The following is a 27,868-nucleotide window of genomic DNA, read 5'->3' as shown; positions in this document are numbered from 1 at the left end:
ATTCCCAAGTCACGCATGAATAATTACACAGGAGAGAAGTTACAAATGCTCCCTTTATTACATAAAGCCAGTACTGCTACTTCTAAATTCCACTGTTTGTGCATCTCTAGGTTGTTCAGTGTTATGCCTGTGATGTGAAGGACGGTCACTTCTAGGGGTGCTCAGCGTGGCCTCCTGTGTTGTCCATCATACCTGCTCCCCACTGCATGTACAGCTGCAAGCTACTCTAGGAGAGGAAGAAGTTCTCCCGGGCCCTAGAGTAAAAAACATTCTTCCATACTTTATTATACCAGAAGCAACAAAGTTCTGAAGGAGACATAATTAGTTAAAGACAGTACAGAGTCGCAGCCTGTCAATACATCACCCTCACCGTTTTCATTAACAAAGTGGGTTCGCTACAATTTGCTGTTATATGATGGTGCACACTCTCCTGAATCCAGGGTGCGAGGCCGCTCTCAGAACAGCCTCCTGACCAGACCTGTGAGTGAGCGGCCCCAGGCTCGGGAGCGGCTTCCTCTGCCAACTATGGGCTGCAACAGTGCTCTGCAAGGCCAGCGCTGGTTCGAAGCCTACACCCTTCAAGGCGGTCTCCACCATGCATCCAGTAGAATCACCAAGTTAGTACTTCAGTGTTGTTACATGTTGTGAGGAGAACTACTTTCCATGATTCAATTTATCTCAAAGGAATAAAGACATTTGGGCCAAAATTACAACCAGATTATGACCAAATCTCTAAGCAAAAAAGAAAAAAGTAAATACCTGCTGGGGTTAACAAAGATGCAGTAATTCTCTTCATGTGGCCTTCTACTGGTTTGTGAACTGCACTATTAAATATTAAAAATCATGAGCTTTAACAAAAATGTTTATAACAAGCCAACTCATCCAAACAGGCATTTGGCCAGTAAGAAGTTAATTTCACACCAATAAAGTTTTAGAGTGTAGATTTATTTAGGGCCATTTGCACATGTTCATAGAATAGTTTACCCCCACAAATGACAAGACAGCTCCCCTTCAGTGAGTCCCTAGCCTAAACATTATCTGCTTTACTTATACATAGCAAGAGGATAACATTAAACACGGAAGCTTTCGATTTGTGGCACCAGATGATGGTCTACACAGGGCATCCTTCAAAAGCTACAATTAGGGATCCACCTAGCTTTTCAGCAATACAAGCCCGATTGAGGTCTTCTGGCCCATTTGCTTGACATTCGTGTTTTATGCCTAGGGAGGAAAGAAAACAATTATGTTTAGTTATGGCAGAGTTTACCTATTTCTTTAACATAGCAAACCGTTTTAAAAGGCCGGTTCAAACAGGGGTGGGACAGCTGTGGCAGAGCAAACCGCGGACGAGTACACAGTGACGAGTCATCTGAAAGCATGGGCACCGGCGAGAGAGACTCGCACGAACTAGTGCTGACGAAGAGGCACCAGACCTAGTAGTGCACATTCTAGACGCTTCCACTCACATAACAAAACCAGCCAGAATTACTCTATGCTGTTAGGGGCAGCAGTGAGGCTGGGGTGCTGGGCATCAGATCAGGAGACAACCTCGCTTCACCTATGCTTTCTATAGGTACGCTGTTTTCAACAAAAAAGTTTAAAAGCAGGAGTAGGAATCCTTTTTCTTGGTTTTGGAAACATACAGAAATACATGAATTTGATACTTTGATTCAGTCTGCTGGATTGAGGAGTAAGAGCACAAAGGGGATCATTCTGCCCAGAACGCGGCCCTCTGGTGGCTGCACACCCCATGCCCGGGCAGCCCTCTCAGAGACGGCCTAGTGACGGCCTTCTCAGGAGGACAGCGCACGGCACCGTGAGTCCCGTGTACAGAGAGGCTCTGGAAACAGCTGCTCGCTTCCGAACAGCTGCCTTGCTTTCTGGTTTTCCATAGTTTTGAGACCATTTCTTGAGCTGCTTTCAGCACAGTGGGGCAGCTTCGAGACCACGCGGGACTGCCGGGAGAAAGCCAGCGATGCTTTCGCTGGGGAGAAGGGCAGGAGGGGGACTGGCTTTCGCTGGGGAGAAGGGCAGGAGGGGGACGCCTCGCAAGTCACCAGAGCGCGTCCACAGAGCAGCTCCTCTCTGGGGGGGACGGCGACACGGAGCTGGGACACACCCCACGCCAAACAAGCACGTGTGGAGCCAGGCAGAGACGCAATGAGGCGGCACCAGGTTTCAGGGAAGGAAGCGAGAATTTTGTTTCCCCACGTAAAACAAGCTAAGGCAAATCTGCTCTACTGCAAGAATATAAAACCAGTCACAGTGAAACCAAATGAACATGACCCTAGGCCAAGCCCTTGTGACCTTGGCTCTCCCAGCGGTTTGGTTTGGAGCCAGTCACAGCAGGAAGGCAGGCGCCTTCCCACTCTCAGCTGGGAGGACCCAGGCCCACAGAGGTTATGCGGTCTGGGCCGAGCCACACAGCAGTTAGATGACAAGCTTAGCCCTCAGTGGGCTATGGGCACTGGCCCCATGCTCTGTCCATCATACCAGCATCTCCACCTGGTTGAAGACAGTAAGCAGGTCCAGGCCATCTTCTCAGGATCCCTGTGACCCAGCGGCAAGTCACATATAACAGGCCAGCCCTGGCCAGTCTCGTTTGGACACAGGTGAGTCAATAACCTAAAAATCATACCATTCCAAAGAAAAGCCAGCAATAAGAGCATCTCTTCCCATTTATGAACACGTCCTTTTTGCTACTTGGCTACGTTCAGAGGCAACAGCAGATTTATCACTTACTACGACTGATGTAAACCAATTTGTCTCCACCTGCCCTGAGAGAAACTTGGCAACGTCTGAAACTAGTTTCAAATCAGACGGAACAAGCCACACACCCACACACAATGTTGAGAGGGCAGTATCAGGTACAGGCCTCCCGGCCCAAGGACCTGCAGGAGGCAGAGACGTGCTGAGAGCCGGCTCTGCCTCCAGGTTTCCTCAGAACAAGCAGTGCCCTTCGCTCTGTGTGGAGGTTTGCCAAGGAGATGAGGCGCCGCTCTGAAACGAAGCCCCGGCTCCTTGGCTTGCCACACCCCTGACACCTGGCGAAGGCTAGACTTTACCTTGGAACTTCTTTTTGATGGCATCCTTGGAGCTCGCATAGATCATTTTACTCTTCAGAGGAGCTAGTTCTGGTGCCCTGGAGAGGAGAGGGGCCCAAAAAGAAGAAAACCAGTTTAGAGAAAGCACAGCTAACATCGTGTTACGCATCTGCATTAGGTGGGGGAGGGCCCTCAACCTTCTGGGAGAACTTTTCTAACTGCAGTTTTCCAGTTCCGCTCCTCTGAGACTGTGCTGGACGTGCATACATAGAGCAACTTGCGTTGACCAAGGAAAAAAGTCAGGGACCAATGATCAGATTCAGTAAATGGGGCAAAAATAAACAATACCGGATAATTCACTGTATTATCAACTGTCTTCTTGAAAATAACTTTTTATCACTTGTAGCAATTAAGGATTGAGTTTAGGCTTAATAACCACCATCTTTGTGAGAGGTTTTTTAATAATTTCTGGTGGGAAAAACTTTCAAAGTACAGGAAAGTATAGAGAATAATCTGTAAATCAAGAATCTGCCACCCAGAATTAAGAAATGCTCCCAATTTTTGTTTCAGGTTGTTTTCAGGAGAAGAATGTCAGTGAAGCCCAAGCCCCCGCACTGCCCTCCCGGCCAGCCTCGCACCCAGGCCCACTCCAGCAGCAAACTCTGACCATGTGCACCTGTTTTCCATCTCGGTCTAGCATCACAAGACACAGCACAAAAATTTCTTGTTCTAAGCTTAATGGAAGTTCAGTGATAATGACGTCTTGCTAATATTACTATTATGTTACATTCACAAACTTTTCAGTGCCACCCCCTCTTGAAAAAATACGGCATACACTTTACCACATTTGTTAGCAGCAATACTGAAAAACAGATATATTAACAACGCACAGAAAAATCTCATCTCCTCAAACTGCACATCCACACATGCATTATTTCTCACTGCACCACCGAACCTCAGGCCCGCCTGCATTCTACACCACACGACACCAAAGGGTAAAAGGAGGGTAAACACTTTTAAGCACTTAACAACTCCATTTAGTGGCCACATTTCCAGGACATCAACAGTCATGAACACCATGGACCTGTGTGGCCCTCACCTAGTCTGATGCCTGCCAACAGCAGGCGAAGTCTATTCTTGGGAACAAAATGTGCATTCCTCCCAACTCTAGGGTCCAAGGAGGGTGGCAAAGCCACAACGTGCACCTCAGATACACAAGTGACAAAATTAAGTGGGTACTTTTCTTATGCAAAATAGGTCAGGGACAAAAAAAGCTTTAGCTGTTCTCATTTTACTCTAACCAGATCTTTAAAATACTTGAAGAGCCATTCCCTGGGCCCTAAACAGAGTCTTTTATAAGAAACTCCTAAGATAAGGTTTTATCTTTTAAAAAGTAACAATGCAAAATAAAACACAGCACTAACACTGGAATTTTCTCTTCATTCATTTCCCAAATGTTCTTTAATGAGGATGTATCATTTTCTTAGTGGGGAAAAGAAGGGATAAAAAACCAGGATAAAAATAGTGCAAATAAAGGAAATATTCACCAATATAAAAGCTTAAATTTTTACCTGCTGTATCTGCGGCTCAGAGTAAATTCCAGAGAGGCCAGGGCTCACCCTGCTTTTTTCACAACTACTTTCCCAGCCCTAACACAACACCTGGCATGTAGCAGAAATAAAAGTTTAACAGATGCACTTTCATTCAACATGCTCGGTTTAAGACTTAGTATTATCTTTAAGCATGTGTCTGTGGCTACCAGGCCTGCTCCACAGTAAGAGTCCAATATGACCTCACATCTGTAACCCCAAGGCATCTCTGCAACCCCATGGCATCTTTGTTCCCCCAGGTGCAGCCAAGGGCCGCAGGGGACTAGGGGTGGCCTAGAGTCACATTCCTTGAAACCAGAATGCTCTGATCTCCCAGTTCCCTGGCGCACAGCTAAGAGCTAAACCCCTGCTTGCCTTGCCCAGCTCCGGCCAAAGGATCAAGAGGACCCACAGGGCCCACCCCTGCTCCTCAAATCACAGGCCATTACCACCTGCCCCTTTAGAAGCTAGAGAGATTCTCACTATGTGGCAATTCCATATCATGGGATGTACAGTAATATGATTAAGTGAGGATCAGGGTGATGTTCAAGTCAAACTTAATCTCAAGTATGAACTTACTTGAAAAGACCAGAATAATTTAAACAGCCTTTCAGGAAAAAGGCCATGTAAATGGCTTTACAGTTCTTTTCCACTGTGTAAAGCAGCACTGTTGACAGAGCTTTCTGCAGTGACAGGAATGTTCTGTCTCAGTGCTGCCTAACAAGGCGACCACTCATCACATGTGACTACTGGGCATCTGAAATGTGGCAACTCAAACTAAAGCCGAACTTCTGATTTTGTCTCATGTCAATAGCCCCAAGAGGCCAGCAGCTACCCTCCTGGAGAGTTGCGGACAAAGAAGAAATCCCAATCGGAGAAGACGACCGCACCCGCTTCAAAAGCACAAATCAACTGGAAGAGGGCTGGCTCTGGGCACAGTGTGTTGAAGACTTGGGAGAGGAGCTAAGCTGACAACAAGAGATTAACTCTGAGTTTATGAAAGCTTGATATTTTTAACAATGCTTACCACAGGAAAAACATCAACTCCTCTTTTCTGGATTCCTTTGTTTCAAAGCTTGCATCATACAGAGCATAGCGACAATCTTTTTCAGGAAGCATCCCCACAAAATGCTTGAAAGGATCAGTTATGGTGACACCAACATCTCCCACCAAGATCTCCTTGCCTTCCTCCACGATGATGCACTTTTTATCTGCACTGAGACAGAAGATGACAGCCTTCTTTCTTTTCTTGATTTCTTCTGGCGTGGAGCACTTCCGAACTTTCATGTCATAAAAAATGCGACATACTTCATCGGCAACTTGCACTCCTGAGGCCTAGAGTGAGAAGAGAAGAATGCCATAAAGGGGCACAACTTTTATCATGCCAAATAAAAAACACTATGGCTTCTGGTTATAGACTGGTATGCACTTACATGTCACCTACTAGGAAGACTAGAAAATCTGAGCTGCGAACACTCTCAGTCATTAAACTTTAAAAAGATAACATGTACAAAGCCGTTCATCACATTACGTGGGAGTAAGGGAAGATGTGGCCACAGCGGCTCCTCTCACCCCAGAACCTGGAGACGGAGCTTCCTGGGGTGCTAGACTAGCTTCTTCTCACAGAGGCTGCTCAGAGCCCAGACTGTGGGGAGTTCTCTCTCCAGGTCAGGTGTTAACACCCCCTCCCAAATTCTTTTCATAACGAATAGCAGATGGTCAGAGTGGCTGGGTTGGGAAAACTCCACTTCTACAGCACACCCTTTGCTAATATAAGAATATTTTAAAGGTTTTTGTTCCATTCACATGTCAGAATTATGATTAATATCCAGTAATGTATCAGTCACATACCTTTAAAATTTCACTTAAAAAATCACCAAGCTTTAAATTAGAATCAGAGTGAGTGAGACTGCTAGGAGACTAGACCTCAGTTACTCACACCGCGAGTAAAGAGGTATTTACGTGACGTGGCACAGGCCTCAGCTGGCTGACAGTGATGACTGTATCGCAGCACACAAACACATCCAAACCAACACCCTGGAGGTCCTAAGCTGGCATGGTACATGCCAATGCTATCTTAATCAAAAGTAGACATTCACTGCTATAACAAAGAGGCTAGCTTAATTCGGGGTTCTACTGACCAGAATAAAATAAAAACGCACACAGAACCTTTTATCATATTATATACTTGCCATCCCCAAATGAAGAAGTGGTCACACAAGATGTTGGTGACAGAAGATCTAAAACTAGGTTTTGACCTTTTCATCTTAAGGGATGTGCTATTCTCATTAACTTTATTTACAATTTTTCATGCTTCATTAACTACTTTGGTTTGCATGTTAGCTTTTCTAAAACAAGAACTGTAAACTTAATGGAGTTTAACTACTGAACAATACCAATTGTTAATGATACCCAAAATTAACATGAAGTTTTTTAAGAAGTTAAAATGCATGTGAGATGAAAAAATAACCTGCACACTACGAAAAAATAGTTGCAAATGATACATCCAATAAGAAATTTGTATGTAGAATATAAAAAGAAACCTTATAACCACAGTAAAAAAAAAAAGAAAAAAAAAAAGACAGCCCAATTTAAAAATAGGCAAGTGATCTGAATAGACATTTCTTTAAAGAAAATTTAAAAATGGCCAAGAAGCACTTGGAAAAAATGTTCAACATTACTAGTCATTGGGAAAGTGCATATCAAAACCATAATGAAAAAACACTGCACACACACTAGGATGGCTGTTAACAAAAAAGATGACAACGACAAATTTTCGTGAGGCTGTTGAGAAAACAGGGCCCTTAAACATTGCTGAAAGAACCTGTCAAACAGCACAGATGCTTCAGGAAACCATCTTGCAGTTCCTCAAAACATTAAACATGGAGTTAACACCCAGCAATGCCACTCTTAGTTGTATATACAAAGGAAATGAATGTCCATACAAAAATCTGTACCTGAAAGTTCATGGCAGCATTATTCCTAACAGCCAAAAAGTAGAAAGAACCCAATGTTTATCAACTGGTGAACAGATAACCAAGCGTGGCAAATCCATACAATGCAATATCACTCACTGTAACAATGAGATGCTGACACCTGCTACGCCTCACACTGTACCTTGAAAACCATTCTGCTAAGTGAAAGACTGAACAGCGGTGCTGAAGAAGACTCTTGAGAGTCCCTTGGACACCAAGGAGATCAAACTAATCAGTCCTAAAGGAAATCAACCCTGAATATTCACTGGAAGGACTGACGTTAAAGCTCCAATACTTTGGCCCCCTGACGTGAAGAGTCGAGTCGACTCGTTGGAAAAGACTCTGATGCTGGGAAAAATGAGGGCAGGAGGAGAAGGGGTCGACAGAGGATGAGGTGGTTGGATGACATCACTCCATAGACATGAGTCTGAGCAAATTCCGGGAGATAGTGAAGGACAGGGAAGCCAGGCATGATGCAGTCCATGGGGTTGCAAATCATCAGACACGACTTAAGCAACTGAACAAGTGAAAGACCAGATGTAAGAGGCCACACATCTCACAATTCTATTTTCATAAAATGTTCAGAGCAGGCAAATCCATGGACAGTAGATGAGCGGTTGGAGAGGGAATGGAGAGTGACTACGGAGCCTCCTTCTGTAGAGACAGAATGTTCTGGAATTTGACAGTGGTGATGGGCGCACAACTCTGGAGATAAACTGAAAATCTGTGAATTGCACTTTACGATCTATGCACTGAATCTCAATAAAGCTGTTACTTAAAACTGCATGTAAGAATGCTGGGGGTTAAAACACACAAAGATCCTAGCAGTTAAAGGTAACTGGGCCATTTAATCATTCATTCATTATAAGAGTCGGACATGGCTGAGCGACTGAACCACAATCCCACCTAATCTAATCCATATCCAATCACTAAAGTTAACGTGTCAGTCGCTCAGTTGTGTCCCACGCTTTGTGGCCCCATGGACTGTAGCCCACCAAGCTCTTTTGTCCATGAGATTCTTCCAGTAAGAATACTGGAGTAAGTAGCCATTCCCCTCTCCAAGGGGATCTTCCCAATTTAGGGATCAAACCCAGGTCTCCTGCATCACAGGCGGATTCTTTACTGTCTGAGCCACCTGGGAAGCCATAATTCACCTCCAATCTCACCTGATCTAACCCAAATCTAACCATACTCACTTCAATCCTAACTAATCTGATCCACATAGATACAGAAAATTAAGCCCAGAAAACTACCTCAAAAGTTGCACAGTATCACTTTCCCACTTCTAAAAACTACTTTCTTAAACCTTCTGTTACTGCTTTAGGAGAAATATTGTTCCAGTAGTCACAGTCATCTATGTAAAGCAAGTTGAGAATCTTTATTTTGATTTTTTATCCTTCTCTGCCTCATTCACTCTTTATACCTCAGATCAATTCTCTCAAACCAAGCTGAGTTAAAACCACTACCACATACTTCCATGTGTCTCTAACCCATGACACTCACTACAGTTTCAAGTCTTGTCTGTAAGATTATTTGACTGTCTCCCCAAAGGGGTGGTAAGTGCCTTAACACTCTTAAGTCTTGTTCACTTTTATATTCCCTTGAATTGAAAGATGATTCAGATTCTCAAGGACATGCACTGATGGAGAAGACGAAGACAGGGGTAAAACACTCATTATTCCTTGATAAACTCCAACAGAAGGGCGTTTATAGAAGGCCAACTGGGGGCGAGGTGGGCACACAGGAAAGTCACAGAGCGTTTCCACTCTTTCGAGTCACTCTTTCTGAGGGACTGGAAGGATGAAAAGACAGTTCCTGACTAACAGGACCCAGCGTGCACAACACGAGAAGAGGGGACTGAAATGGGGATGGGCGGGGGGGAGGGGAGAGGCACTGGATATTTTCAACATAAAGTAAAGGTGACCAGAGTTGTGCTTTTGGAAAATAATGAAATGACGCATAAGACAACCAAGCAGGAAGAGAACTGTGGCAAGACCGTCACCTGCAAGGCAGATTCCGTCAGCAAGGCAAGAGCTGATGAAGACCTCATCAGGAAGAGGGGAAGCGCACACAGAGGGGGACAGTCACCTGTGCACCACACCCTGGCTGGGAAGGGAGGGTCGGAAGGAGTGAGTCAGGATCAAGTGTTCAGTCAGCAGGAGGCTGACTAACATCACGGAACACTCATCTTCTCTAACCTGACATTGCTGCTGCTGCTGCTGCTAAGTCACTTCAGTCGTGTCCGACTCTGTGCGACCCCGTAGACGGCAGCCCACCAGGCTTCCCCGTCCCTGGGATTCTCCAGGCAAGAACACTGGAGTGGGTTGCCATTTCCTTCTCCAATGCATGAAAGTGAAAAGTCAAAGTGAAGACGCTCAGTCCTGTCTGACTCTGCGATCCCATGGACTGCAGCCTACCAGGCTCCTCTGTCCATGGGATTTTCCAGGCAAGAGTACTGGAGTGGGATGCCATCGCCTTACAATCTCTTTGTGATGCTGTAACACCAACTTCTGCCCTTGAAAGTAATTTAAAAAATGCACAAGGCAACGTGTTTATTAGATTCAATCGTAATGAATAAAATATGCTTCAGTGTGTTAGACTTTGGTTTACTTAGCATATACTTGCAATATATTTGGTATGGAAGATTAAACAACTGGTCCCTAGACCCCTGATAATGACTCTTATGAAGCTGAACTAAAACAAAAGCCACAAGGGCCAACTGAGAAGGCAAGGGAACCACTCCTCCAGCCCAACCAACTCTGCCCGCGCCCTCCACTTGCACCCCCCACGGCCTCGGGGCACCAGCAGGGCTCTTCTTCCGCCTTCCATCAGCAGGCAACAGGGAGCCAACTGCAAAGCTGGGGTAAAGACTGGTGGGATGGAAAAAAGGAAAACTAATCCTTAAGTAACTATAGTTTACTAACTTTTTAGAGGCCAAAAGAAGCTAACTTGAAGTTAAAGTACCAGAACCATGAGAGCAACAGGCCCACCCAAGCTTCCCCACGAACCAGCTGTGTTCCTCGGGCGTCCCATTCAACATCCCCAAAGTAAATGAGTCCCTCAGCTGACTTATTCAGGGGCGAGCACTAGATCAGTATCATTACCTGGGGGTCCTGTTAAAATGCAGATTGTGCAGATTCTGATTCAGAGTATCTGGGGCAGACTCTGAGATTCTTACATGTCCAATAAACTCCAGGCCAAGATCGCTACACTGTTGCTTTAAGTTTCAAGAAACATGATAAAATCTTAGCACTCGTTGCTATTTTACTTCTCTGCCTACAAGTTTAATTTTTATAATGAAGCAGTAGCGATAAGAGTACATTACAAAAACTAATAGGCCCAAAGTCAAAGCATTTTTGGGAACACAGTCTCTTTGTAAAGCCTAAAGGGGTCTCTTCTCAACATGGTGTTGCAAACAGAAGACACAGCAGTAAAGAAGCCAGTTATTCTAAAATATGGCTCATCTATCATAATGATTAAGAATTTCTGTAACTAGTAAGTTCTGTGGATCTGGTACCACAAAAAGACATTACAAGGAATTTTCAAAACAGGTGTAACCCTGATACACACAATCTCTTGTTTACTGTGTTTTTATCTAACAGAAAAGATACTCTCCCATAAGTACCAGTTTTCAGTACTTTTCTAAAATGTTAATTATTAACATATTAACTGCTCAGCTGTCAAAAAAAAATCCAAAGTCTATTTTTTTTTTTAAAGGAAAACCAAGCTCAGTTGGGATTCTAAATTAATTTCTCTGGTGGTCCAGGGGTTAAGACTCCGTGCTTCCCCTGCAGGGAGTACCGGTTCAATCCCTGGTTGGGGAACTAAGATTCCACATGATGTCCAGCAAGGCCAAAAAAAAAAAAAAGGAAATTTATTTCTAGAGTTATTTTTATTCAACTGCAAAGTTTTAACAATAAAGACCTTTAAAGGATACTCTGAAATAGGACCAAAATCTGCTGCAGTTAGGAAAGAAAATCTTGAGAGCAAAAATAGATCTGCTATTACAACAGCCTTGTGATTACCTTAAAAAGATATGTTATCCACGATTTGAGTTTCTCTCTGTTCTGTATCAGTGACCACTGGAGAATTAGCAGTTGCTCTTAGAACTCCACCCCCATGTCAAAATAGTTGCTGTTAAGTGATTAACTTCACTGTATTTTATCTCACGTGGCTACCAGTTTTAACTTGTTCTTGAAGCATGGGAGTGCTTAGCCTGCCAAGCTCCTCTGTACATAGGGATTCTCCAGGCAAGGATATTGGAGTGACTTGCCATGCCCTCCTCCAGAGGATCTTCCCAATCCAGGGATTGAACCCAGGTCTCCTGCATTGCAGGTGGATTCTTTACCAACTGAAATGGATCTCAAACCTGAGTCATCTCTAGAAGAGCTTCTGTAAAACACTGATTCAGAGACTAGATGAATACATGGAGGCACGGCCTTTTATACTCAACATTCACTCAGTGTACACTTCTTTTTAAAAACTAATCTTTACTAACAGAGAGGGAAGGAAAAGCTTTACAAAGACTGTGAAACACTGGGTATTTTAAAGTTGCAGATGAGTGAACACATTTAAAACATCAATTCTCTCCATTCTAGTGGAGGGGTGGTAAGCGTCGAAAGAAGCTCAAGTTTCTGATTCAATTACTGTAAACAATTGAACCAGCTAAAATGTGATGGTTCACAGCAGCCCATCTTTCCCCAAAATATCACAGTGGTCTATGCCTACACCACCAAACGCAAGGAGGTGGCTGACTGGCTCCAAACTTGATGTCAGCTGTGCCTAACAGAGCCCTCACTCACTGGAGAAAACAGGAATGAGAGCTACTTCCTACCTCCGAAAATTATTATATTTAAAAAAAATTATTTCTCTAAGCTGAGAGTCTGAAATATTTGAAAGTAGGATACTGCATAGAAGACAAATACAATTTCAAATTTACAAAAACCTGGCAGAAAAAAAGGCATTAATTACATCCTTTCTCAACCTGCCAACTCTTAACACCCAGCATAAATGCTAATCAAAGGAATTGGGGAGTTTTAAAATGAGTTCATGAATATCCTTTACCTACACTATCCTTGCACAAGGGCCAGGAGAAACAGAAAATTACTGACTACAAAATATTTAGGCGTCTGCCTACTACAACCAGTGCCTCAGAGCAATAATGTTGAGATAACAAATGAGAGTGACAAGTATGTCAGGGACATTTTTACATGTAAGGTTTAAAAGCCTCACAGATTCTGGGTCAAGAAGGGTGCTGAACACATACATCTATCTCCCTACCAAAATGCCACTGAATGTTCAAATAAATATGAATGAAAGTCTGAGAAGCACTTAGGTCCCCAGGTCTCCTCCTGAACGCCACTCTGCCGCCACCCCACATTCCAGGAATTCTGGCGAGGGTCAACAGAAGAGGTCAACAGAAGAGTCTTTCTGGCTCAGTTATCACGCTGAAAACAGGAAAACAGGTGGCCGTGTGTAGGTGTCACTCTACCACCAGGCCCTGAAGCCTGACCACGCATCTCTAACTCTGCAGTCCACTGTTCCAGAGAGCCGTGCTGAGCCACAGCACCTTCTGTGATGACACAAATGTTCTCCATCTGCACTGTTCAACGCAGCAGCCACTACCACACGGGGTGACTGAGCATGTGAACTACGGCTAATGCAACTGAGGACTTTAAATAGCTTAATATAAAACAACATACAAAAATTAACTCAATATGTACTAAAACAGTACACTTCGGGTAAACAAATTTATAAAGCCTATTATGTCATTTTCTGTCTTGGAAAAACTATTTAGCTTTACAGATGCCTTGTGTCATCGGGAACCTCAGTTACTCTACTAGGCAGTAAAATAATGCCTCCAAAGGTCAGGATTTCAACTGGAGTTCAATAATTATAGCCAACTACTGCTGGAGGTGAGGTGGCAATCTCAGGGGCGGGGGCGGAATTTAGATAATAGACTCTCTGAGAGGGGTGTATTCTTTGTGTTAATTTGGAAAAAGTCAAAACCACCAGATAGTTTAAAACTTACAAACCTGACCTACAGCAATAAACCACAATTCACAATGGTGAAAACTTGGACCTGTGGGGTGAGCTAACAGTTTCTGTCCTACAGTCTGTCCCTGCCCAGTAAGTATAGATCAGACCAGCAAACACACAGCATCCTCTATCCCTTGATCCCTTGTTAAGTCCAAACTGTCCAGAGCTGCTGAGGATGCTTTTATATATTGTGCCTTGCTCAAGGGGACCTGACCAAGGGCGCAAGAAGGAGCTAATTAAGTTCCTGCCCCACTAGCCAAGATAGGTAGGTGCCCACAGGACCTCGATGTGGGAGAGCCTGTCTCCCAAGGCCACCCCACCCCAAGGGATGGCCATTCTGTCATTTAAACAGTCACTACACAAACTATCAGTGATCCAGAAAACGTTCCAAGTTAACTCCCTGCCCTAACTCACTGCTTCATTCTCCCAAACCAGGGCAACCAAACAGCGTTAAATTGATTACTACCTGTAGAAGCCCTTCTTCACCTTATAGCAAAACACAAACCATGTCCTTGAGACAGTCTATGGAGATCAAACAGCAATTCTACCAGCTATATGGTAAAGTTCAGAGGTGCACAAAAATGATTTTATGGATACACCTTACTTTGTTGGGGGAAAAAAAAAACACCTCTCCTTCAAAAACCTAAATTTTCTGAACCACCAGCCATAACCCCACCAGAAGAAAAACAAATCTTACAGGAAAATTATTTCAACATCCAAAGTAGACTAATCATAATAAAAGCCCAGCTGCTAAAAGACAGTCTCTCTTACTCCGATTGCCTGCACTCATACAGACAATCTGACTAGGTTTAACAGGTTCCTCACCCCACCTGGGAGGCAGGGAGTCAGAAAGGGTGGGGAGAACAATAACAAACCAGACAGAGAAATAAAACCTAACAATAATAAAATAAATATAATTAACAAAAACTTTAAATAAAAACAACACTAAAAAACAGTAACAATAAACCTGACAGAGAAAATAAAAGTCCCCATTCCCCCTCCTACCCACTCCCCAAATGTAGACAGGTGAGCGGGAGCACACGGGCAAACAGTCCTGGGGCTTTCCTGCTCTCTTTCAAGCGTCTGATTTCCGTCAGGATAAGCCCACGCCACGCCAAGTCCTCTGCCGCATCTTTCCAGTCTCCTTTCCCACTTCTTCCCGACGCCTACCCCATAATTGCAGTCGGGCACAACTGTGACTCCCTGGACGCATCACAGGCACCAGTGGTGCTTCACTTTCCTCCTCTCCTCTGGCAAAGCCCGCAGGGCTCAGCTCAGGCATCTCCTCTGGGAAGTTAAGGCTTACCTGGTCCCTCAACCACCATCTGAACCTGAGTGACTCAAGGCTTCCATGTGCCAACGCAGAGGATTATCATTCCTAGCACAGCATCACCAAGGACGGGATCAACTATCTCCAGACTGCGCTCCTTAAGGGGAAGGACTAACTATTCTACCGAAGCAGTATCATCTACTTGATTAGGTTCTGGAATATGATTATTCCATTTTCATGAAATGCCCTTCAAGATATTTTTCCCCATCCTTTATAGTACAATTCTTACACCAAGGAAAAGATTGTATCTCAAAACTTTAGGGTCTCCTGAAGGAAAAAAGAAAAGCAAAAAAGTTGTAAGCAGAACTTCAGGGGTCCAGAGGCTGAGACTCTTCACTCCCAACGCAGGGAGTCTGGGTTCCATGCCCGGTCAGGGAACTAGAGCCTACATGCCGCACCTTGGACCCAGAGCAGCCAAATAAATAATTTTTGTTTTAAATTTCCTTTTAAAAAAGGAATTTCCTTTCTAAATTTCCTTTTCCCTGGTGGCTCAGATGGTAAAAAGTGTGCTCGCAGTGTGGGAGACCCGGGTTCGATCCCTGGGTTGGGAAGATCTCCTGGAGAAGGAAATGGCAACCTACTCCAGTATTCTTGTCTGGAAAATCCCATGGCTGGGGGAGCCTGGCGGGCTACAGTCCCTGGGGTTGCAAAGAGTCGAAGACGACTAAGCGACTTCACTTTCACTTTAAGAACACTTCTAGCAATTTCTGTTCATCTCCCTTAGACTGTTTTTTTCCCGATGAGACATGCTATTCTTGCCTTTTTCCTAAAGACACAAAACTTCAGTCCTCTGAATGCTGTTTGCAAAATTTTATGTTTGTTTTTGAGGTTCCTCATAACTGATTGACAAAAAAAAAAGTTTTAAAGAAGGAAAAATTTCACATTACTTCATTTTATAAGTGACAACTCACTGCGTATCACATCAAGGATCCATGAAAGTACTTGTAAAGATGGTGAAACTGAAAGATATTTTTTGCACTATAATAGATAAACTTGTTAATTTCAGGTGTACAGTACAATGTAATGATTCAGTATTTGTATACACTGTGAAACAGTCACCGTAAGTCTGGTTAACTTCCATCAACATAAACTTACCATCTTCTGTCTTGTGATAAGAACTTTTAAGGATTTATTCTTTTAGCAACTTTCAAATATTCAATAAGTATTATTAATTACAGTCACCAAGCTGTCCATGACATCCCAGGGACACTGGAGGTTTGTGTCTTTAGATCACCTTCATCCATTTTGCTCACCATCCTCTCTGGCAACCATCAGCTTGCTCTCTTATCTGTGAGTGTGCGTTTTTTCTTTAGACTCCTTACATAATTGAGATCATATGGTATTTGTCTTTCTCTGTTTGACTTACTTCACTTAGCTTGTTGCCTTCAAGCTCCATCCATGTTGTTACAAGTGGTAAAACATCTTTTTTATGGCTAAATAATATTACACTTATGTATTTATAAGTGCACATATATATGCCACATTTTCTTTATCCACTCATCCATCAATGAACACAGGCAGCTTCTATGTCTTGTCTATTGTAAAGAATGCTGCAATGAACAAGGGCTTGTATACATCTTTTATTCCTCTGGATAAATACCCAGAAGTGGATCTCATGGTAGTTCTTTTTGAACTTTTGGAGGAATCTCCACATTGATTTCCATAATGAAAAAAATAAAAGAAAGAAAGAAAGTGAAGTCTCTCAGTCGTGTCCAACTCTTTGCAACCCCATGGACTATAACCTCCCAGGCTCCTCCGTCCATGGGATTCTCCAGGCAAGAATACTGGAGTGGTTTGCCATCTCCTTCTTGAGGGGATCTTCCTGACCCAGGGACCTAACCCGCATGGCAGGCAGATGCTTTACTGTCTGAGCTACTAGGGAAGCCTGATTTCCATAATGATTGCACCAATTTGTATTCCCAGCAACAATACACAAGGGTTCCCTTTTCTTCACATTCTCACCAACATTTGTTATTAACATTTTTTCTTATAATTGATATTCTAATGTATATATGGTCAATTAATTTACCTCAAAAGAACCAAGAATATACACTTGACCCTTGAATACCTTGGGAGTTAGGGGGCCCGACCCTCGGTGCAGCTGAAAAGCAGCATATAATTTTGCAGTCAGCCCTCTGAATCCGTTGTTTCACATTGGTGGATGCAACCAACCACACATTGTGTAGTACGGCAGCACAAATCTATTGAAAAACACCTGTGGCTAAGTGGACCCAAACTGGTGTTATTCAAGGGTCACCTGTACAACGGGAAAGGACAGTGCTTTAACAAATGGTGCTGGGAAAAGCAGACAGTCATGTGCAAAAGAATCTTACACCATAAGGAAAGTAACTCAAAAAATGGATTAAAGACTTGAATGTTAGATGTGAAATGGTGACTCTCCTAAACGAACACACAGATGGCGAACTCTTTGACAAAGGTCTTGGTGATGATTATTTGGATCTGACTACAAGAACAAAAGCAACAAAAGCAAAAAATAGTGGAACTATATCAATGAAGAGACTTCTGCACAACAAAGGAAACCATCCAACTGAACTCTTGGGAGAAAACATTTGCAAATCATGTACCTGATAAAGGGTTAGTATCTAAAATATGGAAAGAACTCACTCATACAATTCAGGAACAACAAAAAATTCAATTAAAAAATGGGCAGAGGCTCTGAATACACGTTTTTTCCAAAGACATACAAATGGCCAAGAGGCACATGAACAGATGTTCAACATCAGGGAAACAAAACCACAATGACACACCACCTTAACTCTGGTATTTCTGTCAATGTCCTCTGCCTAACAAAATCCCCCTCTACCCAGGACGGTATCCTAAGTGCTGAGGTCAGTTCTTGGCATATAATTTCTCAAGTATTTACTGAATAAACTGTTGACGTTGTAAACCTTGGGGTTTCCCTGATGGCTCAGATGGTAGAGTCTGCCTGGTATGCGGGACACCTGGGTTCAATCCCTGGGTCGGGAAGATCTCCTGGAGGAGGGCAGGGCAACCCACTCCAGTATTCTTGCCTGGAGAATCCCACAGACAGAGGAGCCTGGTGGGCTACAGTCCACAGGATTGCTAACAGCTGGGTATGACTGTGCAACGAACACTGTCACTTCCATTGTAAACCTTGAGGGCCAAGAAGAACTGTGTTTCAATCTCCATTAATTACTTCAGGAAAAATATGAGTGGAAGACAAGATTTTTTATATTTGGAATCAAAGTCACCTGAAAAGTCAAATAAAAAAGTTGATTATAAAAAAATGATCATGTATAATGATTCCAAGTAAAATAACATGAATTTAAATAATTAAAAAGACTATGTTTTAATGCACTCACCCACTGTTTGCATTTTATCTACAATTACTTAAGTATGCACTAGTGTAATCAGAATATAAAGAAATGAGACTATCCGTGTATTTGAATCAAAGGTGGTTTAATGTGACTATTATAGCCAATGCTGATAAGCAGCACTTAACCATGTGCCAGGTATGCTTTAGTTTATTACATACACACCTCACCCAGAATGCTGTGATGGCAGGTACTATTACCATCCCCATCTGGGAGCATGATGAACTGGAGACACAGCACAGTCAGTCATGTGTCTAAGGTCATATAGTTAATAAGTGGCAAGAGTCAAAACACCTAGACAGCCAGACCTGGTGTAGTCTCACAGCTATGATACAATACCCCTTCCCTGGGCTGCTGTAAGGATGAGTGAGATACAGTAACACAATGCCCGACACACAGTAAATACTTGTAAGTTATCTGAGACGGCATTACTTCTTGTTCTTTCATTTGGTAAGCTTTCAAGTGCTTTTCTATGGTTCCAGATGCCTCAGTGAGCACCAAATATCATTATTTTTAAGAGAAGGGAACTGGCACTGCTGAGGGGGTTTCTGTATGCCAGAATTATTTCAAAGCTGCCACTCTGACAATACTTGCCTTATCTCAAAGGATTTTCACTTTAGACTCAAATTACATTATAACACTAAACAAAGAGAAGGTACTTAAAACTCAATTTCGACTGTATTTTTTTTAAAAAGGTAAGGAAGAATATAAAGTATAAAAATTAAAGCAATCCATCTCTATGGGAACCTGCCCCATCATAACGAAGAATTCCTCTTGTTCACTTTCATTCAGCAACATCTGTTGCGGGCCTACTAGCAAAGACTTCATGCTATTGAAATACACAAATCCTATCTTATGGAGCTCAACAGTCCGGTTCCACAAAAAATCTTAACAAGTCCCATAAAACAGTGCAATCACTAACAGTGCTATCTCAGCACAGGCATATGCAAACATGCAGAGAATTAACAAAAGTGCTGGTATCCACATTAACTTCCCCTTACAAATTAAATAGGCCAATCCACAAAGTCTGACCCTGGTCCATCAAGGTAGCCGCTAACCATATGTGGTTTATTCAGTCCATTAAATCTGGCCAGTGTGGTAAGGAACTGCATTTCTAATCGTATTTCACTTTAATTAACTTAGGGACTTCCCTGGTGGTTCAGACTTTAAGAAGTCTGCCTGCAATGCAGGAGACCTGGGTTCGATACCTGGGTCGTGAAGACCCCCTGGAGAAGGAAATGGCAACCTACTCCAGTACTCTTGCCTGGAAAATTCCATGGACAGAGGAGCGTGGCAGGCTACAGTCCATGGGGTCGCAAAGAGTCAGACAACAAAGAGTGACTTCACTTTTACTTTCTTTAACTTAAAATTTAAAATCAATTATCCATTCCATTACTGGAAAATTAAATATGCTTGGGGCAACTTAGGTATGTGAATCTACTTTTTCAACTGTAAAGTTTATATCTAAATATATAACAAATGTGTCCAATGAAAACTGAGGGTCTGAACTGAGATGTGTTGAGTATAAAAATATATACTGGATTTCAAACAATTTGTATGAGAAAAGAATGTAAAATGTCTCATTTTTACATTGATTAAATGTTGACATATTTCAGATATATTTCATCTTCCCTTTTATTTTTCTAATGGAGGTACTGGAAAATTTAAATTCACATTTTATTTACGTAAGTAATTCACATTTTATTTCTATTCAACAACACTGGTCTAAAGATGACTTAAAACATTCTCAACACAGTGATTTGAGAATTCCTCAGAGCTTCGACAACTGACTTGCATGATTGCTCCCTAGCAACCTAGAGAAGTTTTACCCATATTTGCCTATGCTTTACTTTCAGCTCTATTACTACCAAAAAAAACAACTATGAGCAAAAATGGGCCACATGAAACAATTTAAAAATAAACACTAATTACATTTACAAGTTGGCAATCTCCTGAAAGCAGATCAAGATAGGAATATGGGTAGAAAATTCATCTTTCTTTCCTGTGATAAGACAAAGAGGAGCAACAACTCATAAAGTAACGCAAAAATGTTGAAAGGAGTAAACAGTCTTCCCTTAACGTGATCCAAAAGCACAAACACAAAGATAAATTAGTTTTAAATTAGGTTTCCTGCTATAGTATGCACTGAAGTTTCTACCTTTCAAGCACTCATCCTCAACCTTGTTGTAACAGTGTAAGAGTTCTTTGATGGTCCCTTGTCAAGTCAAAAATAAATAAAGCCAAAGTCTCATTATTTCACAATACAAACTAAAATATGAATTTTAAGAATTTTGATTGCATTTTTACTGAAATCAGCTATTTTTTGAAGATCTACCAAAAAATAGATTCTTCAATTTTAACACAGCAGACACATCGTGAAATAGGGTAAAGAGCACATAAGCGTTACAATGTCAGCTACTAGAAGGCAATCTTAAAAGAGTTAACTCTATGGGGTCCCTTGTACAGAAGAGTCCATGATGAATTAAGCAACAAGTTTGTCAAAGCATTACTGAGATGGACCAATCTGACGTCTCTTCTTCTATGCTTCTCCCAATGTAAAATTTCAAGCAAGATGAATAGGGGACAGCTTTTAGAAGGACAATTCCAAGTGAAAACTCACTTGTAACACTGAGGCAAGGAGGTAGGGACAGAAGAAAAACGAATTAAAACATTTCTGAGTGCGACGTATAATACACATCTTTGGGTATGTCTCTCATGGACAACCTGGAGAGGAATATTATGCTATGTGGGTAGGAAGCTCAAGATGCTGAAATGATAAGCATTATTTAGGTATGCAAATACCAAAGAGTCCAGCAGAGACTAGACCTGGCTATTCAGACTAGAGCCTTACTCTGTAGATAAAAACAATGTACATTTTAAAACAACAGTTTTTAAGGAGTTTCAACTTTTTTTTCAAATTTCAAATTGAGTTCAGCTCAATTATTACTGAAAGAAAATAGCTACACTGTCACAAAAACACAAATGTTTAGCCTTCCTATATACTAAAAACATCATTTTGACTTAAACCAGTTCTATTTGTGAAAAACGATAATGGTTATTTTTGCTTTACTTGTTTTTAATAAACTTTTTAAGAGACATTTTAGGTTCACAGTAAAATTGAGCAGAAAGTACAGATTTTCCATCTATTCCCGTGTCTGTTTTCTTTCTTCTTTTTAAAATATCTTGGCTAAATATACTGCTTAGGAAAAAAGAAAGAAAAGGATACGGATAAAGCAAAGGATGTTAATCTCCACATCCAGTCAAACATGGAACTCTCTTCTAGATCACTCTACCACTACCAGAGCCTCACAAGGGCAGCTGGCTAGAATTAAGAGTATTGAGCTTAAAGAAAAGCAGGTGCCAGAAATGAGGGACATCAGTCTTCATTACGCAGGTCTGGTTCTGACACTCTCTCATTAATATTCTTTTAAGGTTGGATTTACTTTATGGATCCACAAATGAGCTGAGATGAAGACATGAGGAGTATTTAAACAATGTCAGCCTCACTGAGAATGTATGCATGTAAAAAAAGGAAAATATACTCAACTCAACAATTGCTAATGAGAGAAATGCAAATTAAAAGATTGAGAACCCATTTCACACCTATTGGATTGGTTTTCAAAGTCACATAATGCCAAGTAATGAAAAGAAATAGAGAAACTGGCTGATGGGATGCAAACTAGAACTAAACCTCACAAAGCTCTTTTTCTCAAAGTTGCAAAAGGATGCGTGAAGCATGGTAACATTTATATAAAAACTAAAAATAACATCAAGGAAACATAATACGGATACACACATGTACAGCTCAAAGTGTGGAACATCAATGAGAATCAAATGAATCAGCTGCAGGGGACTATGTTGAACTGTACCTGAGCTCTGTGCTCCTGGAAAGCAGAGACGATTAAGAAATCCACTCCCATCATTTTGTGTTCAGGGTAACAAAATGACCCTGCCCTTGCTTACCCTGAGATTAAGACCCACCCCCAGGCTTTCTCAAGACTCCTCAGTTTATCAGCCCCAGGTTTCTTTCTTTTTGCAGACGTTCCTCATTTTAATTAATGTTCTCAATTGCAATAGCCTGCAAAAATCATCTCCTTAATTGGCCAGTAAGTGTATTACTTCTTTGACAAGGAGACGTTACCTCTAGGGAGGGAAGGAAATGGGATGAAGAAGATGCATAATTTACCTAACATAAAAACCTGAAATATGGCAAAAAGTTAATCTTTTTTTGTACAAGGGAACCTGTTAATTCTGTGTACCTTCCTGCTTAAAATGTTTCCAAATTAATTTTTAAATTATTTTAAAACCAGATATGGAGCAGAAAAGGCCCCAAGTCAATTAATCCTTTACAGACTGTTTTCAAATATGTTAAATAGGCATAGGAATAATACATGACCAGCCTTTTCTACTGGACGGCTGTAAGTAAAAACGTTTTTGCTAATCATCAGGTGGCAGGATACACTTATAATTCATTCTGAGCCAACAGCTCAGTTTGTTAGAGCCGAGTTCTGATCAGGGTGAGGTTAAGGAAGAACTGATGCTTCTGAACTGTGGTTTTGGAGAAGACTCTAGAGAGTCCCTTTGGACTGTAAGGAGATCCAACCAGTCCATCCTAAAGGAAATCAGTCCCGAATATTCACTGAAAGGACTGATGCTGCAGCTGAAACTCCAATACTTTGGGGCCACCTGACGTGAAGAACTGACTCATTTGAAAAGACCCTGATGCTGGGAAAGATTGAAGGCAGGAGGAGAAGGGGATGGCAGGAGAAGGGGACGACAGAGGATGAGATGGTTGGATGGCATCGCGGACTCAATGGACATGAGTTTGAGTCAACTCCGGGAGGCGGTGATGGACAGGGAGGCTTGGCGAGCTGCATGCAGTCCATGGGGTCGCAAAGAGTGAGACACAACTGAGCGACTGAAGGGTGCGATTATCACGCAGACCTTTACTGTTTCGGAGGCAAGACTACACTGACTCCCCAGAGAGCCACACAGCTATGCTGCAAATGCATTTACACTATCGTAAGAGTAGCTAGGCCAGTCTCCTGTGATGTGTCGATCCATACCCAACAGGAAGAACTACTCAGCAGATAACCCTAGGAATTTGATGGTAGGCGGGTAAATAATCTTCGTATGAGGAAGCTGGCACACCCAGTACACACGCACACCAAAGTTTTTTTGGGGGTGTGTATATGGTTCCTGTGAAGGGTAGGCTTATGGGGTGTTTTTTGTTTTTTTCTTTTTTTGGCACTGTAAAGTGAGACTATGCAAACATGAAATCTCATTTTAAAGTGCCCAGGGTGATTTCTGGAGTTGATTTCAAGTTACTTTATTCCCAAGTGCTCCTAGAAGTTAGTGAGTACCAGGAAGTGATTTTGTTAATGTAGAACAAACTCATCAGCAGTTAATATTTAATCCTTAAAAAAAAAAAAAAGCTAAGAAACTTGGAAGCAAGCATCTAATCAACAGATCTAAATAGTTTCAAACACAGAGGTAAAGTGCTATAGTCTGGAATAACTTGCAGTCTTTTCAATCTTCACTATATTCTTTAACAGGGAGGATGCTCTTGTGCTCATAAGGCTAAACAGAAGAGTAACCTTTAAAAATAGTCATCTACACAAATGAACTTATCTACAGAAGAGTCTCAGCCACAGAGAACAAATTCAATTCGTGGTTGTGAAGCGGGAGAGGGTTAGGGGAGGGATGGAGTGGGAGTTTGGGACTAGCAGATGGAAACTACTATATAGAGAATGTATAACCAACTAGGTCCTACTGTATAGCAAAAGAAATCATATTCAAATATCCTGTGACAAACCACAATGGAAAAGAATATTTAAAAAGAGAATGTACATGTGTGTATGTATATACATATATAGGTACAACTGAAACACTTTTCTGGGCAGCAGAAATTAACACACTGTAAATCAACTACACATTAATTAAAAAAACAAATGGTCATCTGCATTCTGAACTCACATTGAAAGCATCAAAACAAGAGTAGTTCATAAATTCTTCCTAAGTTTGAAATGTATTCAGACTCCACCCATCTTGATTGATTTTTATTTCTCCTCCTCCTGAGCCATAAATAAAACCGACCGTTCATTTTATTTGAATGTACAGAAATAAAGAAGTTAAGCTTTAAAATTCAAGCATTTAACTAAAGTAAAAAGGCTTGATTCTTTTTTCAAACAGAAAATGAAATTATGTCACATCAAAAGGCACCAAAGCAGGCTCCAATCTGATTCAAAGCACTTTCACTGGAGTGGATGGTCTTAAATTGATGAAAGCTCAAAGCCGTTGGATGAAGTCTTAGTGTAGAGTAATATATAAAGTAGTATAATCTTAAAGCAGTTAAAAAGTTGCAAGATGCTGATCCTCTCTGTAGCTCACAGAATTAAACCAAAGAAGATTCAAAAATCGAACAGCAAATTCTTACTCCGTATTCTCAGTCATCATGAAACTACAGATTAATCTTTTTTCTTCCACTAATGAGCCAGTCGGCATAACTATGAAAGAATACCTTAAGAAAACCCAAACTGTTACTCAGTGAAAACATCTGTATGCAGATGAACTGGTACTAGCAGCTTTCAGGCAGACAGATGCAATAACAGTGTAATATTTCTAGCAAAGTCTTGTAAGCCTTCGCCTGCAAATCACTGACCAAAAATGGTAACAGTGTGAGCGGACTAAAGAAATTGACTAAATGTTCTACTTGGTTGTCCAGTTAATACCACGGTTCTACAGCAAACTAGAATGCTACTTTGGAGGGGAAAATAGGTACTTTAAGCAAAAGGTCCAACATCTAGAATATGCGGAACATCTGTTTACTCTGAAGCAACTCGGATAACTTGACAGACTGGACAAAGCTTTTTCGTTTATTTTTATTAGCATCCCAGCGTCAGGGCCACCCTGCTGTACGCCAAGGGCTGGCAGAGCCAACCTGTCTGCAGGTAAAAGAAAATCTGTGACTACACGGGGAGGCCAGACAGGCCACCGCCCGGCAGGACGGGAGAGACGCGGACCGAACCGCCGGGGGCGGCAGTCAAGTGCCACAGGCCAGGTTCGGAATCGCCCGGGTCAGGCCGGGTGGTCATCCCGCGCCCCCCTCCCCGGCCCCAGATGGCTCAATCAAGGCCTCATTCCTTTCCCTAGGTGCACAGACCTACCGGGCCGAAACCACCCGAGTCGCTGACCGCCCGCGCCCGGCCTCGGCCAAATCAGCGCCGACGAGGCCCCCACTGGAGGGAGGGCAGGAGGGCCCTGGCGGCGAAGCCGGGGCGCCGGGGGATCGGCCCCGGCTGCGCTGCCGAGGCCGCGAGGGAGGCCTCGCGGCGGCGGCGACAGCGAGAATGTGGCGGCCGGCGACTCGCCCCGGGGCGCGGCCCAGTGGGTCGCGGCGGTGGAAGCCGGGGTCCCTTCTTCCTTTCGCTGCCGCCCTGACCTGGCGGCGCCCCAGAACCCCGCTCACCATGTTCGCCGCGGCGGTCGCAGAGCGCGGAAAGGGAGCCGGCTGGCGCCGAGTCTACGGAGCGTCCTCTTCACCGCAGCCGGGGCGAGCCTCCCGGGGGTGGGCGGGCGCCGCGGGCCCCTACGCGGCTGCGCACGTCACGCGCTGCCCACTGTTGCTAGGCAACCAGACTGCCTGGCAACGCCCCGACCCCGCGGACCCGCCCCACTCCCCCACCTCCATCCCCCACCCTCCTCTGACTCCGGGCAGGCGGGGTCCTCCTCAGTTTCCGGAGACGGGGAAGTGGACCCAGTGCCCCTCATCAGTTAGGGGCGCGGACCAGGTCCTCCCCAAGCTCGGACGAGGAGGCGGAGCTTGAGCGAGGGGCGGGGCACGTGGCGCCCCGCCCACTGCGCTGCCGTTGTCCTTACATGGAAGTAGCCACCTGGCCAGGTGTGCGCCGCGGCGAGGGCCGGGGCCGGGGGGGTGCCGAGGAGGGCCGAGGGGCGGGGCCTGAGGGCGGAGGAAGGCAGAGGGGCGGGGCCCGGGGACCCGCGGGCCCGCGGCAGAGGAGACTGCAGGGAGGGCCGGCTGGAGCCCGGCGCCAGCCTCGCGGGGGGCGCATGCCACATTTTTTTACCTACTTTGGTGCGATTCCCGCCAACCTCCAGTGATTGGCCCAGCCTCTGCATGTCAGGCCCTCGGGCGAGGGGAAAAGTCTGCGCATTTTTCCTCCTTCCCAAGGCGACTGTGGCAGCCCTGAGTGCTCTGAGTCACCGCTAATTTCAGGTCTGGAAAAAATAAAAACAAGGAGAGATTTATTTATCTTCGGGAACAGCGCGGGGAAGGAAGGCCTTGCCGCCCTCAGGGTGCGGCTGGAAACGGCCTGCTCGCCTAGGGAGGGTGGCGCCGGCCCCGCTGCCCGGCTTTGGGGGTTTTTAATTTGGGATTGCGTTTGTTTCATGGGCGGTTGCATCAGAAACACACTTTTCAGAGGGCCAGCAGGAATCCCAGCGTTTTTTTCTGAGGGCGTTTCAGTGGAGGATAAAGGGAACAGAGAATTTACAACCGGCATGATGACGTTTTACTTAATTTAGGCTCCCCAGAGCATAACACGCCTATCCTTTGTGCTTTGTGCTCAGTCGCCACCGACTGTTTGCGACCCCATGGACTGTAGCCCAACAGCCTCTTCTGTCCATGGGATTCTCCAGGCAAGAATACTGGAGGGGGTAGCCATTGCCATCGCCAGGGGATCTTCCTGACCCAGGGATTGAACCCAGGTCTCCTGCGTTGCAGGCGTAGTCTTCACCATCTAAGCCACCAGGGAAGCTATGTGCTGTGCTATGCTTAGTCGTACCAACCCGAGGCTCCCGCACGTCTTGCATTGGCATGCAGATTCTTTATCATTGAGCTACAAGAGAAGCCCCAGCAGGAACTATTTTAATTCTCCCAATGTTAGGCTTTTGGACGAGATAATCAATACGCTTTTTGTTTTTCCTGGGCACTATATAAGGTCTAGATTATATGTGGTTTTTTATTCTGGCCACTCGGCATAGAAACCCATTTCTCATTACTGTTCTGTTTTTTTCTTTGTTTTGTTTTTAAGGAAAAGTTTTTAAAAGTGGCAATTTTTAAGCCTTAGCATCGACTGCAGAATTTTTGGCAGGTTAGAGCAGTGGTTTTCAACGTGAACGAGAACTTAAAATCAGATTTGTGTGCCCTACCCCAGAGTTTCTTGATAGTATATCTCAGGTGAGACCCAGGAATTTCTAAGGATTCTTGGGTGATGCTGATGTGGCTGTTGGGTATTAGCACTTTGAGATGAAAGAACCCACCTGTATCCACCTGCAACTGGAGCCTGTGTTGGCCTGGGACTTGTAGTCACCCTCCACCTTTGAGTCCTCAAAGACTTCCTTTCTAGTCCCAAACGGAATCATTTAAGGACACAAGTCAGGCCTGCTTCGGCCTCTCTTACGTCTTTTGTCCTCCACGCTGCCACCAGAGTTCGGTCCAGAAATAAGAATCTGATCCTGTTTCTTTAGTGCTTAAAATTTTTCTATGACTTCCTCCAGAAATCTCAGCAGGTCA

General features: G+C 43.5%; 1 protein-coding gene across 2 annotated transcripts; it reads right to left on the bottom strand.

The window, feature by feature from the left end:
- Positions 1-41: 41 nt before the first annotated feature.
- DSTN (destrin, actin depolymerizing factor) lies at positions 42-25,916 on the bottom strand. Of its 2 annotated transcripts, XR_008200464.1 has the most exons (5): positions 25,802-25,916; positions 5,661-5,968; positions 3,066-3,142; positions 2,494-2,597; positions 1,094-1,221 (listed from the first exon to the last, which is right to left on the bottom strand). XR_008200464.1 is itself a non-coding variant. In XM_052650854.1 (4 exons), exons 1-4 carry the CDS (start codon positions 25,802-25,804, stop codon positions 1,112-1,114), a joined length of 498 nt encoding a protein of 165 aa, XP_052506814.1. In that variant the 5' UTR covers positions 25,805-25,916; the 3' UTR covers positions 42-1,111. The 2 variants fall into 2 exon arrangements, 1 of the variants encoding a protein (XP_052506814.1); XM_052650854.1 differs by lacking the exon at positions 2,494-2,597 and having other exon boundaries at positions 42-1,221.
- Positions 25,917-27,868: the final 1,952 nt, after the last annotated feature.

This window comes from Budorcas taxicolor, chromosome 13 (genome assembly GCF_023091745.1).
Source record: "Budorcas taxicolor isolate Tak-1 chromosome 13, Takin1.1, whole genome shotgun sequence".
Lineage (NCBI taxonomy): Eukaryota > Metazoa > Chordata > Mammalia > Artiodactyla > Bovidae > Budorcas > Budorcas taxicolor.
This window is presented reverse-complemented; position numbering and strand designations above follow the sequence as displayed.

Excerpts from the sequence above, each read along its gene's own strand:
- DSTN (XM_052650854.1), bottom strand. Across the intron at positions 3,143-5,660 it reads GAGTTGATGTTTTTCCTGTG|GGCACCAGAACTAGCTCCTC; the intron begins GTAAGCATTGTT and ends TCTCCTCTCCAG. Across the intron at positions 1,222-3,065 it reads CATCAAAAAGAAGTTCCAAG|GCATAAAACACGAATGTCAA; the intron begins GTAAAGTCTAGC and ends TTTCCTCCCTAG.